This window comes from Rutidosis leptorrhynchoides, chromosome 11 (assembly GCF_046630445.1).
Source record: "Rutidosis leptorrhynchoides isolate AG116_Rl617_1_P2 chromosome 11, CSIRO_AGI_Rlap_v1, whole genome shotgun sequence".
Classification (NCBI taxonomy): Eukaryota; Viridiplantae; Streptophyta; class Magnoliopsida; order Asterales; family Asteraceae; genus Rutidosis; species Rutidosis leptorrhynchoides.
This window is the reverse complement of record NC_092343.1, coordinates 322,410,761-322,424,636: the sequence shown is the minus strand read 5'-3', so window position 1 is coordinate 322,424,636 and position 13,876 is coordinate 322,410,761. Positions and strand designations below refer to the sequence as shown.

At 34.7% G+C, this 13,876-nt stretch overlaps 1 protein-coding gene across 2 annotated transcripts; it reads left to right on the top strand.

Annotated features, from left to right (window-relative positions):
• Positions 1 to 590: 590 nt before the first annotated feature.
• LOC139876498 (uncharacterized) lies at positions 591 to 12,728 on the top strand. Of its 2 annotated transcripts, none has more exons than XM_071863824.1 (12): positions 591 to 724; positions 1,046 to 1,523; positions 1,649 to 1,868; positions 3,292 to 3,340; positions 3,499 to 3,702; positions 4,293 to 4,466; positions 4,548 to 5,388; positions 5,494 to 5,636; positions 6,708 to 6,812; positions 7,505 to 10,075; positions 10,173 to 10,398; positions 11,427 to 12,728. In XM_071863824.1, exons 2-12 carry the CDS (start codon positions 1,064 to 1,066, stop codon positions 12,461 to 12,463), a joined length of 6,030 nt encoding a protein of 2,009 aa, XP_071719925.1. In that variant the 5' UTR covers positions 591 to 724; positions 1,046 to 1,063; the 3' UTR covers positions 12,464 to 12,728. The 2 variants fall into 2 exon arrangements, with proteins under 2 accessions (XP_071719925.1, XP_071719924.1); XM_071863823.1 differs by having other exon boundaries at positions 3,496 to 3,702.
• Positions 12,729 to 13,876: the final 1,148 nt, after the last annotated feature.

Here is a 13,876-nt window from a genome sequence, read left to right as displayed (position 1 = left end):
GTCGGGAAGTCGCTCATCTTTTTCGCATTAAAGGCAACCGGCAACAGCCAGCTTTTGCGCGGCGCGCGGCGCGCAAACAGTCTGCCAGCAAAATTTTTTTTTTTAGCTAAAATTTAACGAGGTTTAGTGGTGGTTGGTTTGGGTAGTTACACGCTATTAAGGATGAAAATTGTAATTTTTAAAATACAGGGATGAAAAAGGGAAAAATAGACAAACGCAGAGACGATTTTAGCAATTTTATATTTTTTTAAATATTACTCCGTTATTGTTGGACTTTTCACTTTTTATCTTAGGAAACTATCATATATAATTCTTTACCCTTAGGTCCCGTTTGGCTCACGGAATCCAATAAAATTTCGGCGGAATTGGAATCGAACTTAGACACAACGTGTGTCTAAATTCAATTTCAATTCCGCCAGAATGCCATTAGATTAGATGAACCAAACTACATCAAAACATATAATCTCAACCTTTCATTTCATTTTCTTTTATTCAAACAAACCATAACTTTTTATTCCATTTTTATTCTTTCTATATAAAACAAATCATACAAAACACACACTCCACATAAAAAAAAAACACACACTTAACACCTTTCCCTCAATCCACTACCATCACCTTCATAAACCCTAATTTCCATCACCACCAACAGCAACCAACAACCCCCACTAGAATTTTAACAGATGCTGTCTACTCTATAGCATCTCCATGGTCAGCACATTACGTGAGTAAAATATTAATTATATCATTTACGGCGGTATTATTATTCTACATTGGGTTTAGGATTAGGATTAGGATTAGGATTAGGATTAGGATTAGGATTAGGATTGTATGCTATGTGTTTTGAATTACAGATTGTATTATGAAATTGTAGTTTCAGCGCCAAAATCTAATCTAATTGTTTTATAAATAACGAAATCATTTAGGTTTTATTAGGTAATTGTCTCCTGATATTGAATTCATAGTTAGGTTTTTAATACGTAATTTGTTCAATTCTGTAGGCCCGTGCAAAATCACAAACCCTAATTTTATCGTATTGATACAGTAATTTCAGTATCCGTAGATGGCAAAGAAGAAAGATGAATCTACAACTTCAGTTTCAAAATCAGATGATGCATCTTGCTTAAGAAGGTCTACTAGAGGAACACCAACTAAGAATCAAACAACACAAAATCATTCAAATACTCGAAAATCTGAACGGTTTGAGAAACAAACATCCCCAAATCCTTCTCCAGTTAAACAGAAATCTGAAACACAGATTGGGCCGAGTCCGTTAAGGCGGTCTGACAGAGGCAAGAAGCTGGCTGGGGTCAGTGATATACCGAACAGTAAGTCAGCAAATGAGAAGAGTTCAAACAGTTCAAAACAGAGTGCAGAAGATATTAATGAAGGTATAAAAGATACAAGTCAGAATTCAGATGTTGGTGATAGGAAAAGGAAGAGATTTTCTGCTTATCGTTATAAATCCCTTCAAGGTCAACGAGTAAGCTGTACGCCAGATATGTACAGCTTACAAAATATTGGTCAGTCTGATGCCAAATGTATAACCTTTAGATTATAAACTTATACTGATTTTTGAGTAGATTTTCATTTTTCATTTTTATTATAGTGGTTTCTTATGTTACCCTTTTCGTTTTTTGGCATACAGATGCTGAGAATCCAGAAGGTAGTGCAAAGTCTTCTCAAATCAATACTAGCGGTAACAAAGGTAGTTCTGATAAAGACAAAAAAATGTTGTTGGTTGAAAGTGTTATGGATTCGGAACATGTTGGTTGTCCTTCTCAAACAAGACAGTTAGATGGCAAGTCGACTGGAAGTGGTAGTTTGAAGACACAAAATAGCGGCAGTTGCTCACCTTCATCATCCAGGTGAGTGTTATCTTATTTTAAAAATACATTAATTTTTGTTTTAGGGTGATTATAAAGATCTAATGTATGCAACTTAGTGCTGATTAGTACTAGTTTTTATGTTGTTATTTTTGATGAAAATGTGAGGAGATAAGAGTTAAGTAAAGAGAAATTGTAGACTAGGGTATAACTTTTTGGACGGGTTATATAGGTGTTATTTGGTAGAAGAGGTAATAATTGTGTTTTTTATATTTGAAATAGGCGTTGATAGTATAGCTATAATGAAAATAGGTGATAATGGTATTTCCAAATAATAGAAAATATAGATTTGGAGAATTTTGGGATCATGCTTGATTTACTTGTTGAACTAGGGTTTAGTTAGGCATCATTGAAGAGAAACTAACTCTCTATATTCTTAGGGCCTGTTTACTCCTGACTTATTGAGATTAATTGACTGAATGGATTATTTGGTCACCACATTTAGTGTTTATGGCTCCATCCACGGACACATTTTTTAATTTTGAACAGCTCATAAAAACCCTAATTTTACGGTTTCATTTCGTTCAAGTATTATCTATTGTATACAAATTCAATTCAACCAATTCATTTCGGTTTGATACATTGATGTTACTAACTACTGAGCTCACAAAAACCTTAATTTTACGATTTTATTTCTTTTAAGTATTATTTACTGTATACAATTTCAATTCAACCAATTCATTTCGGTTTGATGTTAATAAGTAATAAGTAATACGATAAGAGTCCTGGTATTCAAATTTCTATCTTTGGAAATTGGCTAAATTTTTTCAATCAAAGTTAATGGATGATTAATGCAATTAATATTCGGAGGAAATTTAGGGAGTTGATTAGGGAGCAATTTGTGTCTTAATTTCAGAATCTGAATAATATAAATAAGGGGCTAGTTTTTCATTATCTTCATTTCATTTGAGATTCAGATTGTTTTCATATCGTGTTCTTGTAATCGGAGACCGCACACATCTCAAATCGGGCCACTATCCATTGTTTTCTTAATAAAATTTAGCCTATTTCCATTTTTATAAATTCTGTTCCTATCATAATAACTACTGATTACGAATTTGAGTTGCTGACTCTTGTTCTTCATTAGATGAAAATGAAATAGGTATCGTCTACTGTATTAAGTTTTAATTCATTTTGGCTTACTCCATTATTACTGATTACACATAAGATTGATTGTTTACTTTTTTTTTATGTGGTAGGCTATTCGGTTTTTAAATTTTATTTGTATTATGTTGTCTTTGTGTTTTCCATGGATAGAAAAACGTAAGAATGCTAATAGTAAATAGTTTAAAACCCTAGTTTTTAATCTTGTGTATAAAGTCATATACACAAGATTTAAAACCCTAGGTTTTTTTTTTTTTTTTTTTTTTTTTCATTTGATAATTCTGTTACACTTATCATGCAGGATTAATCTCGATACAGAGAACCAGATGGAACTTGACTCTCGTGACAAGGTTGGACAATCATTTGATACTTTTTTTTTTTTTTAATTATTGGCGGTAAACTGTTCAGCGGGACCACATTTCATGGTTCCGAGTGTATTAAAATTTTAATTAAATATATTTAACCGAGTTGACTCATTAAGAGTTTATATTTACAAATCATGCAGCAGGTTATGGAGAATGCTGAAAACAATGATACCCAAACGAACAATCAGAATTCAAAATTTGTAGAATTTTGGGTTCCTGTTCAGATATCAAACATGCAGCTTGAGCAATATTGCGCGAATTTACTCTCGAATGCAATGTTTCTTCGTTCATGTTCAAAAACCGATACTCTTGGTTCTCTTAAAGAGATTCTTGATACCAACATGAAGGTTAGTTTATGTATTATTCTTCCATTAGTTCATTATTTGTTAAATCTCGATACAAGTCGATTACTTGTTTTCTTAGAGGTCCGATCCAAATAATCCAAATTGGTCAACGGGGATTAATCGTTAAATATCTGATTAATCGGTCACCATAAATTGTGATTAATAGGGATCAGTTGGCCAAAGTAGGGATTAATTGGTCAAAATTGGTCAAAGTTAAAGTTAGTCACCATCTGATTAATCCTGATTGGTCGATTACTCCCCGGTTAGCTTTTTTGCAACATTCAGTTAATCTATCGTATATGCTAAGAGTTGTTTATTAAGGTCAACAGAAATCAGGAATAATAAGGATTAATTGGTCAAAGTAGGGATTACGGGGTCAAAATTGGTCAAAGTAAAAGTTAGTTTAGTCAACATCTGATCCCGATTTGCCAAATACTCCCTCTATGGTCGGGACTGATTACTCCCCGATTAGTTTTTTTGCAACATTCTGTTAATCTATCGTATATGCTACGAGTTACCTATTATCATATTTTTCATATGTAGATAATATTAAAGAATTATTTTTTAATTTTTTTTTTTTTTTTTAATTTTAGTGTTGTAATCATCCCTACCTGGTGGATCCTTCTCTCGAGAAACATATCATGAAGGATTATGAGCAAAGTATGCAATTGGACGTTGGTGTAAAAACAAGTGGCAAACTACAATTTCTTGACTTAATACTACCCGAAATTCAAAAACGCCAGCTAAAAGTGCTTATTCTTTTTCAGGTATAAATCAATAACTTAAATTTAAGCTACAATAATTTCCTAACTTATTTAATGATGAATTGTAAATTGTATTTGATATAGTCTACAAGTGGTACTTCAATTGGAAACATACTGGATGACTTCGTGCTTCGAAGATTCGGTCAAGAATCTTATGTATGTGTGGATGGAAAAGGACCCATTTCGTCAACAAATAAACTTTCTTTACACAAATATAACAAAGAAACGGGTCGATATATCTTGTTGCTCGAGTCTCGTGCGTGTAATCCAAGCATCAAACTATCGTCAGTAGACATGATAATCATATACGATAGTGACTTGATTCCCACTAACGATTTAAAAGCGTTGCAAAAACTACATATGGATTCAAATTCAGAACAAATAATGATTCTTCGTTTATATTCTTCATCCACATTGGAAGAAAAAGTTCTTAAACTTGCAGAACAAAACGTGTCTATTAGTATCAGACCACCAAATTTAAGGAGTAATTATGATGCGTTGCTGACATGGGGCGTATCGAATTTGTTTCAAAGACTTAACGAGTTTCATACTTCGTCTAATCGAAATATCTCGTCTGAAGATTCGTTATTAAGGGATGTAATGGATGAGATTTTGTACTTGATTTCTCATAAATGTAAAATTAATGATGCATCTAATTCAATCATTAGTAGAATTCAAAATTTTGGAAGTTATGCTAAACATACTGAGATAAAATCCCGTTTGACTGATGTTGACCAACCGTATGTATTTTGGAGAAAGGTGTTTGAAGGACAGAATCCAGTTTGGAAGTTTTTACCCGATTCGACGCCACGTCAGCGAAAACGACCCAGTTACTTTCTTGGATCATCGGAGGAAAATGGTGGTGTAAAATCGCGTAGGAGGACTGTAAATGGTCAATCTAAGGTTGTAAATGAATGGAATGAAGGTAAATTGACTATATTAACCTTAGGGAAAGATGTTCTTTTTTTTCTTTTTTCATGTTGGCTGATAAATTGACATATAATTAAAAGATATTAATATGTTGTTTCAGGGGGTTCGAGTGTACCTGCGCACAACGAGTCTCAGTCGTCATCTGGGGATCAGTTTTGGTCAACAGCAATAGTTAATGATGCGAGTATACATGACATCATGAAGCCCACTGTTTTTGAGCTCTGTAACGTCCTAAAGTTCACGGTATGTTGGTGTGTGTGTGTGTGTGTGTATATATATCTATATCTATATATAGTATGTTCCTGTATATTAGTATTGGCTTAAAGATATCCAAAAGATTCATGTTTGGGTAATGGGTCAACACGGGTCGAGTTTGGTTGACCCGTTTAGTTTTTTTTAACATGACCTAACTTTTGAATTACAAATTATTTAGACGGTTGTATCATTGTATGAAATAAAAAATAGACGGTGACTTGCGTCCCTTTTAACCTGTTTGGCCCAATTTACTAGACACCCTTCTTATCTGTTTGGCCCGATTAACTAGATACCCTTTTAATCTGTTTGGCCCAATTAACTATAAGTAGGGCTATAAGTAAGGTTGTCTTTGATTGCCTCTTAATGGGATTGTGCAGAGGGGATACTTCGGATTTGGTCAGAGGTTGTGTTTTTGTTTTTGAAACTTTTATCCACTAAATTGAATGGTGTTCTATCTATTCAGCATGTGAAAATTTAAAATTTTGAAAATTTTGATTATTAAATTATTTTGTTTTGGTCAACATTTTTCTTTACAAATCTGAAAATACTATACACATATTGATTGAACTCTTTTTGAAGGCCAAAACCAGTAACTTTTCTTATCATTTGTATTACTTACAAAATAACATACTTTCAATTGGTTAAATTGTTATGTTCTGTTAAATATATCTTGTTAAAAAGTAATTAAATTTGTCCTTTTTATATACTATACGTAGATAATTTAATATAGTTCACAAAAAATCAAAACAAACTTATTTAATTCAGTTATCCAGAGTATCAGTCCAGAAAAATTAACAGTCAATTTTTTATTCAGAACCAAACCGTGGTCATTGTTATTTGGAAATCCATGTATGTTTTATGTGTTTTTCTTGTACTGTTTTGTCCATAGGATTGAGTGCGACGGTGGTATGTTTAAACGATAAGTGTGACTGTTTCTGACGGTAGACGAGATTGAACATATAATTTATCATTATCCTGTTGTGGCACTTACATTACCTTATTTACCTTTTTGAGTATAAAAAGAAAAATTTAACTGATTATCACTTTGTGTAATTGAAGGAGGATGTAAAGATAACAGTGGGGAAATTCCTTGAATTCGTTCTTGAAAAATTCCGTGTCAGCAAGGAACACACAAGTACATTACAAGCACTCATGATTTCACTGGTATGAACTTCTAATGTACCAAGTACTTACAAACATTATTATATATAGATATATATGCATACACACACACACGGAGATACGCACACACAAACACAAATACACACACACACGCATGTATGTACACATGTATATACACACATATGTATATGTATATACACACATTTATGTACACACATATGTAGGTATATATACAGATAGATGTATATATACACATATATAGATATATAGATGTGTAGTCAAAAGTTCAAACGAGAACCACAAAAAAGGCGAGAACTGCGAGAACTTTTGATTTATAAAGATTTTCACATGTAACTAGATTGAATCATCCGTAGATATTGATGGAGAATAAGAATGAACATAAAATATTTTGAAAAACTTATATTTTACCTATATAATTAAATATATAGTTTCTCGTTCACATGTGCATATTTGTTTCTGAACATATGAACAGTTTCATATAATTAACAATTTAACGTGTAATTTGTGATAATGAACATATGTTTGTTAATGATATGAGCATTAATTAACATTTGCATGTAATTTGTTGCATTTAAATGCATAAAAACTATGAAATTAAACAGTTCTCGCAGTTCTCACCCTTTTTGTGGTTCTCGTTTATGTAAATATATATATGTATATATAATTATATATGTATGTATAAGTACTTACTAAAATACTTCTTGTCATTTTAGTGTTGGACCGGTTCAGCACTTGCAAAAAACGACATTGATAGGAGAGAATCTTTTGCTATTGCAAAGAAGCATTTCAAGTTTTGTTGCAGGGAGGATGAAACAGAAGAGGTGTACAAAAAACTGCAACCAGCAAAGGAAAGTTTCTTACAACACACCGACATTTTCGATTCTTTTAAAGATCCTGTTACCAAAAATGTCGATTCATCAGAATGTAACGAATCATCTAATGAAAAAGAAGCAAACAAATGTAATAGTAAAGCTGAAAATGTTTGTAAAAAGGAGCGAGATGAGATAGAAAAGTATAATGAAGAATGGGAAGAGGCGAGATTAAAGTTAGTTAAAGGTTATAGTGCCGATGAAGCTGTTATTCGTTTCTTGTATAATAAAAATCCTTCTTTAATGTCGGAAAAAATTAAAAGATTAGACCAAGAATTTGCTAAAAAATTAGAAGAGCATGAAAAAATGAGGGAGACTAAACTCAAAGATCTAGAGTCGAAACTGTTGGCTGCTGAAAAAGAACATTCTGTGCGTGGGTCCCAACATGAGATTATTGTGGTGCCATCTGAAAACCCTGAAGTGGGCCCCACTTTATTAGATGGAAACACGAATGAAGCCCAAAGTGTTGATATTAGTGATGTTGATGGTGCTGATGATGTTGCGTCCAAGAGTTCTTATACATCTGAAAAACAGAATGCTGATGCCACGTCAGCAAGTGTGTCAGTTGGAGAAATACAGGATGATCACATGGAGGATGACGTGGCAAAGGATGACGCGGTAACTGTGAGTGAAAAAATTGGAGAATTTCAATATCAACAGCGTGATGATGACGTTTCAGGGAAAGTTAGTTTGGTTGATACTCAAGTTCCAGAAGTGAATACCAGCCAGCAACAGACTGCTGATGTGGCGCCACATGGCGACATTGGTCAGACGGAAACGCCGGCTGGAAACTGCAACGAAGAGAGTGTGGAAGAGATGTTGGCTATTATCCCCTATACACCACGTGCCGATGTAATTGTTAATGAAACAATTCCTGATGACGTGGCGCCACATGGGGACTCTGAAATGCCAGCTGGCAATTGCAGCAAAGATAATGTCGAAGAAAGCATTATAAGCCCTGATACATCACATTCGGTTGCTGAGAGTCAACCGATTGATGAGAATCATACTGATTATCCTACAGTGAACTGGGTTTTAGTTGACCAGTCAACTGAGCCCACTGTTGACGAGAGGACTGTTGACGAGAGGACTGTTAACGAGACGACCGTTAACGAACCCACTGTTAACAAGCCGACTGAGAGTCAACCGATGGACGAGAATCAATCCGATATTCCTACAGTAAACTGGGTTTTAGTTGACCAGTCAACTGAGCCGACTGTTAGTGAGCCGACTGTTAACGAGCAGACTGTTAAGGAGACGACTATTAACGAGATGACTGTTGACGAGACGACTATTAACGAGATGACTGTTGACGAGACGACTATTAACAAGCTGACTGAGAGTCAACCGATGGACGAGAATCAATCATATATTCCTAGAGTGAATTGGGTTTTAGTTGACCAGTCAACTGAGCCTACTGTTAATGAGCCCACTGATAATGAGCTGACTGAGAGTCAACCGATGGACGAGAATCAATCCGATATTCCTACTGTGAACTGGGTTTTAGTTGACCAGTCAACCGAGCCCACTGTTAACGAGATGACTGTTGACGAGCCGACTGAGAGTCAACCGATGGACGAGAATCGATCCGATATTCCTACAGTGAACTGGGTTTTAGTTGACCAGTCAACCGAGCCCACTGCTAATGAGAGGACTGTTAATGAGCCGACTGAGAGTCAACCGATGGACGAGAATCAATCTGATATTCCTACAGTGAATTGGGTTTTAGTTGACCAGTCAACTGAGCCCACTGTTAATGAGCCGACTGTTAACGAGCCAACTGTTAAGGAGACGACTGTTGACGAGATGACTGTTAACGAGATGACTGTTAACGAGCCGACTGAGAGTCAACCGATGGACGAGAATCAATCCAATACTCCTACAGTGAACTGGGTTTTAGATGATCAGTCAACTGAGCCCACTTTTAACGAGCCCACTGATAATGAGCCGACTGTTAAGGAGACGACAACTGTTAACGAGATGACTGTTAACGAGCCCACTGTTGACGAGCCGAACGTCAACGAGTCGAATGTTAACGAACCGACTGTTAACGAGCCGAATGTCAACGGATCGAATGTCAATGTTAACGAGCCAAATGCTAACGAGCCGACTGTTAACGAGCTAACTATTAACGAGCCGACTGTTAACGAGCCGATTGTCAATGAGTCGAATGTCAACGAACCGAATGTCAATGTTAACGAGCCAAATGCTAACGAGCCGACTGTTAACGAGCCACCAGTAAATCAGCTTAATTTGCCTTCATCTGATGCACAAACACCACCAGTAAATCCACTGGATATGTTCGATAGTATAAATCTCATGGGTTCATTTATGCCAAATACGGATCCTCTTCATCTTGAAGTGGAGCGGTTAAATTTGGTTAACAATAACGTTATTAATCTCCATGAAGAAACGGTCAGTTAGTTTCTAATTTGATTTATTTTAAACTCATATTGAGCTTATTATGATCTTTGTTTCTCACCATAATACTATTGTGTTTGTTTATTTTCAGAAACGAAGGCTAAAGTTGGAATGTGAAAAGGAAATAGCCGAAATGATTGCTCAAATACGTAGTAAATACGAAGCTAAGCATCAACAAGCTCTGGTCGCTTTTTATTTAAAAAAGAATGAACTCGAAAGAAATCTTAGTCGAGTGCTCATGAATAAAATGCTGGCTGAAGCTTTTCGGTCCAAATGTCAAGATCTTCATCCTTTCAGAAATTCGGGAATACGCCAAGGTACGCTCGATTTGAATACTTACTGCTGCTAAGATTTTTTAATTAATTACTTGTTTATTTGTGCATGAAAAAGCCTCCGACGAATTATTTATTTTTTGATTTCATTAATTCTTTTATTTCTTATACTAAAAATTTAATCTAATAAAAGGGTTAACCGAGTCAAAATGTGTTGAACCAAGTTCTAATATTCATAGGGTGTATCGAAACTATTCATAACTATTGGGGTTCCACTGTGTGTGATGAAGTCAAAATAATTTTTTTGATGAACCTAGTGAATACATTATTTGTGATATTATATGTATGTTATTTTTTCTGTGATTATATATATTGAGGCCACCTAAGTTTATCATTTTTTTTTTATGTTTAGGCCATTCATATTTTAAAATAATTTTGTAGGTCACCTAAAATAAATTCGTATTATGTTCATTTTATACTAAATCATGCAAAAAAAAAAAAAATGTATAATAAAGCAGATACTCTGTATCTGAAAAATAACAAAAGTAATACTACAAATAATGTTTTCAAGAAATACATTATTATTTGTGTTTTTTCCTCTTTTTGGAGTTTTTTCGGTGAATTAAGTTTAAAATGAACAAAGTATAAATTTGGGTGGCCTACTAAATCATTCTCATATAAAGGTGGCCTGAAAAAACAATGCGATAAACTTAGGTGCCTTTTTATATCACCAACACACACGTGGTAGAAATAAATTGTAAGCTCATTACATAATATGGAAGCTCAAAATAGTTTGAATCTCAGACTTTAGTTCGATAATCCCGAAGCAGTTAAGCCTAATACCTGCAGAACAGAAAGGAATAATAATAATTTATAAAATATAATAATATTTTAATAAGTAATTAATAAGATAATATATAATATAATATAACAATAATATAATAATTTATATTTATATTTATATTTATATTTATATTTATGTATATAATTATATTATAATTTAATTATAATTTAATTATACTAATAATAACAACGAAGTATATATAACAAAATTTAACCTTCATTCATTGCAGCCTCTCCAGCTGGATTGATGCAGGAACTTCACAGATTATCTCATCCTTCTTCTATGACATGGTCAAATTCACCTGGTCAAACTTCAAGACCCTGGCCAAATACACTTCCTCCATTGTCCCAACCCCAAACCCTAGCCCAAATCCAAGCCCAAGCCCAAACCCAACCAACTCCAAGATCGGGCCCACAACAATCACAACCACCTCTTCAAATTGTGCACCAACCATCAGCCCTTTTCTCAAACACACCGAACCGATTACCGCCCACCTCAAACCACCAATCCCCTTCCATTACACCAATCATACCACCACCACCACCGCCACCTAATCTAACTACCACCCGATCACCGCCTATAATCAACTCAATGAGTCCCTCAGGCATGCAAAACAGATCACCCTTTATAACCAATCAAACCGACATGTCAGCCGCAAATCTACGCATAAACACCGAAACCCGTCGTCAACCCTCACATACACCGGCCCCACATATCAAACCTGTATTAAACAGTGGTGATATTCGTCCACCCACTCAACATATCCGACCTGCATCAAACGGTGACATGGACCCACAAACGCGCGTTTTTGTTAGAAATCAAATCCGATCCCTGGCCCCACATACACAACCCGGGATATCTAATGAAGCCCGAGCTACAGGTCCACAAATACGAGCCATGGTCCCACAAATACGCACCCCGGCTCCACATATCCGTGCTCCGGCTCCACACATGCGTGGGCCGGCCCCACATATGCGACCGTTTAGATCCACATCACCTTTACCCACTAGTATGCCGCCAAGTCAGCACGCACCAAGTAGTTTACCACTAACCTCAAATTCCCAACTGCCGCTTTCAACATCTTTGTCACAACCTCTTCCAGAAGTAGTTTCTGTGGTGCCTGCCACATCAGCAACTCCGACGACAACTGTCCATGACTTAACATCACAGCTTGACGTTTTGAACGTAACAGATTACAACATAGATGGTGATGGTACACCCTTGTTTCCTGGACCCAGTCTCGTTTATTTGTCGGATGATGACTAACTACTACTAGTAGAGTATTATATCATATTATTATATTATATTATATATATAAGTACAGATATTGTAAAGAATGTGGATGCAGTCTCACACTTGTAGAAAGCCAATTCCAGAAGTGTAAAATGCTCTAGTTTTGGAACTTGGCTTTTTTAAGACCACGGGTATTTTGTATGGTTAATTCATCGTAGTGTAATTATACGTGTTGATCGAAGTTTAACGTTTCGTTTTAGTATTATTATTATTATTAGTCAATTTGATTTTCAGATTATTATCCAAGTGTTGTAGTGTACTACATTGAAAATTGGTAACTAATGGTTCCAAATGTTAGTTTTGGTGTGATATTAAGATGATGTATGGTGATATAACTGATATTTACTAAAATCTGGTAAAATGTTACTGTTCTAATGGAATCATTTTTCAGTTACAAAGTTCTGCAGTAGTTAGTTATTCTTATATTTCATACATGCTTTAATCATATGTTACAAGATGAACGTTGTTCATATATGTATGCAAAATAAACAAAAGAAAACTTGAAATAAATGTTTTTAAATGTAGCCTTCCCGTTATAGAATAGACATGCAATTATCTTAGACTTTCTTGGACGAAAATTAATTAATGCCTTTATGGTGTTGTTTAGTCTTTTAGATGTGAGATGTTACTTTTACTGTTAACTTTATACATAAACATTTGAGATAAAATGTGGAGTAAAAAAGTAAATTTATGCATCATATGTGATCTCAACAACTTTTAGGGTTAGTCCTTTTTGTTTTTTGGAAGGACGAAATTGTTTTAACCAACGGAAACCTACAACGAAACATACAACAAAAAGCAAACTCACCAACGAAGCAGATACAACTACCACAAACAACTAAAAAAGACGAACAAGCAAAACACAAAGGTAAAAATAGCTTTTCCTCGTTTGACTCTGGTTTAACCGAGGTTTGAGGTGCACTAGATTCGATATCCTTGTACTTTAGCACGTATGGATCTCTTCGTGACCCCTATGTTCGATATTTGCTTCGTAAGTAATTGTCGACGAAGTGGAGATTAATGTCTCGAAGGTGGGGTACAATATCATAGGTAATCTAGATTTATCATTTTGTGTATGTAGATAACCAATATTTAAAAATAATTGTGTAGGTAATTCAAAAATTTGTATGTTATTCCATATATATTAAATCTGATCAAAAAACTCATTGAAAAAACATATAAAAAAAATACCGGTGTATCTGAAGAAAAAAAAACTGTGGGTGGCCCACAACATACAAACATACGAACATGGCTGAAATTATAATTTTCTGGCGTATTTTTTTGACGAATTTGATACATATTTAACAACATACGAACTTGAAAAGCCTATCAAATCTTTTTCATAGATTGGTGATATACATGTACAAAAAGATAATTTGAGTGGTC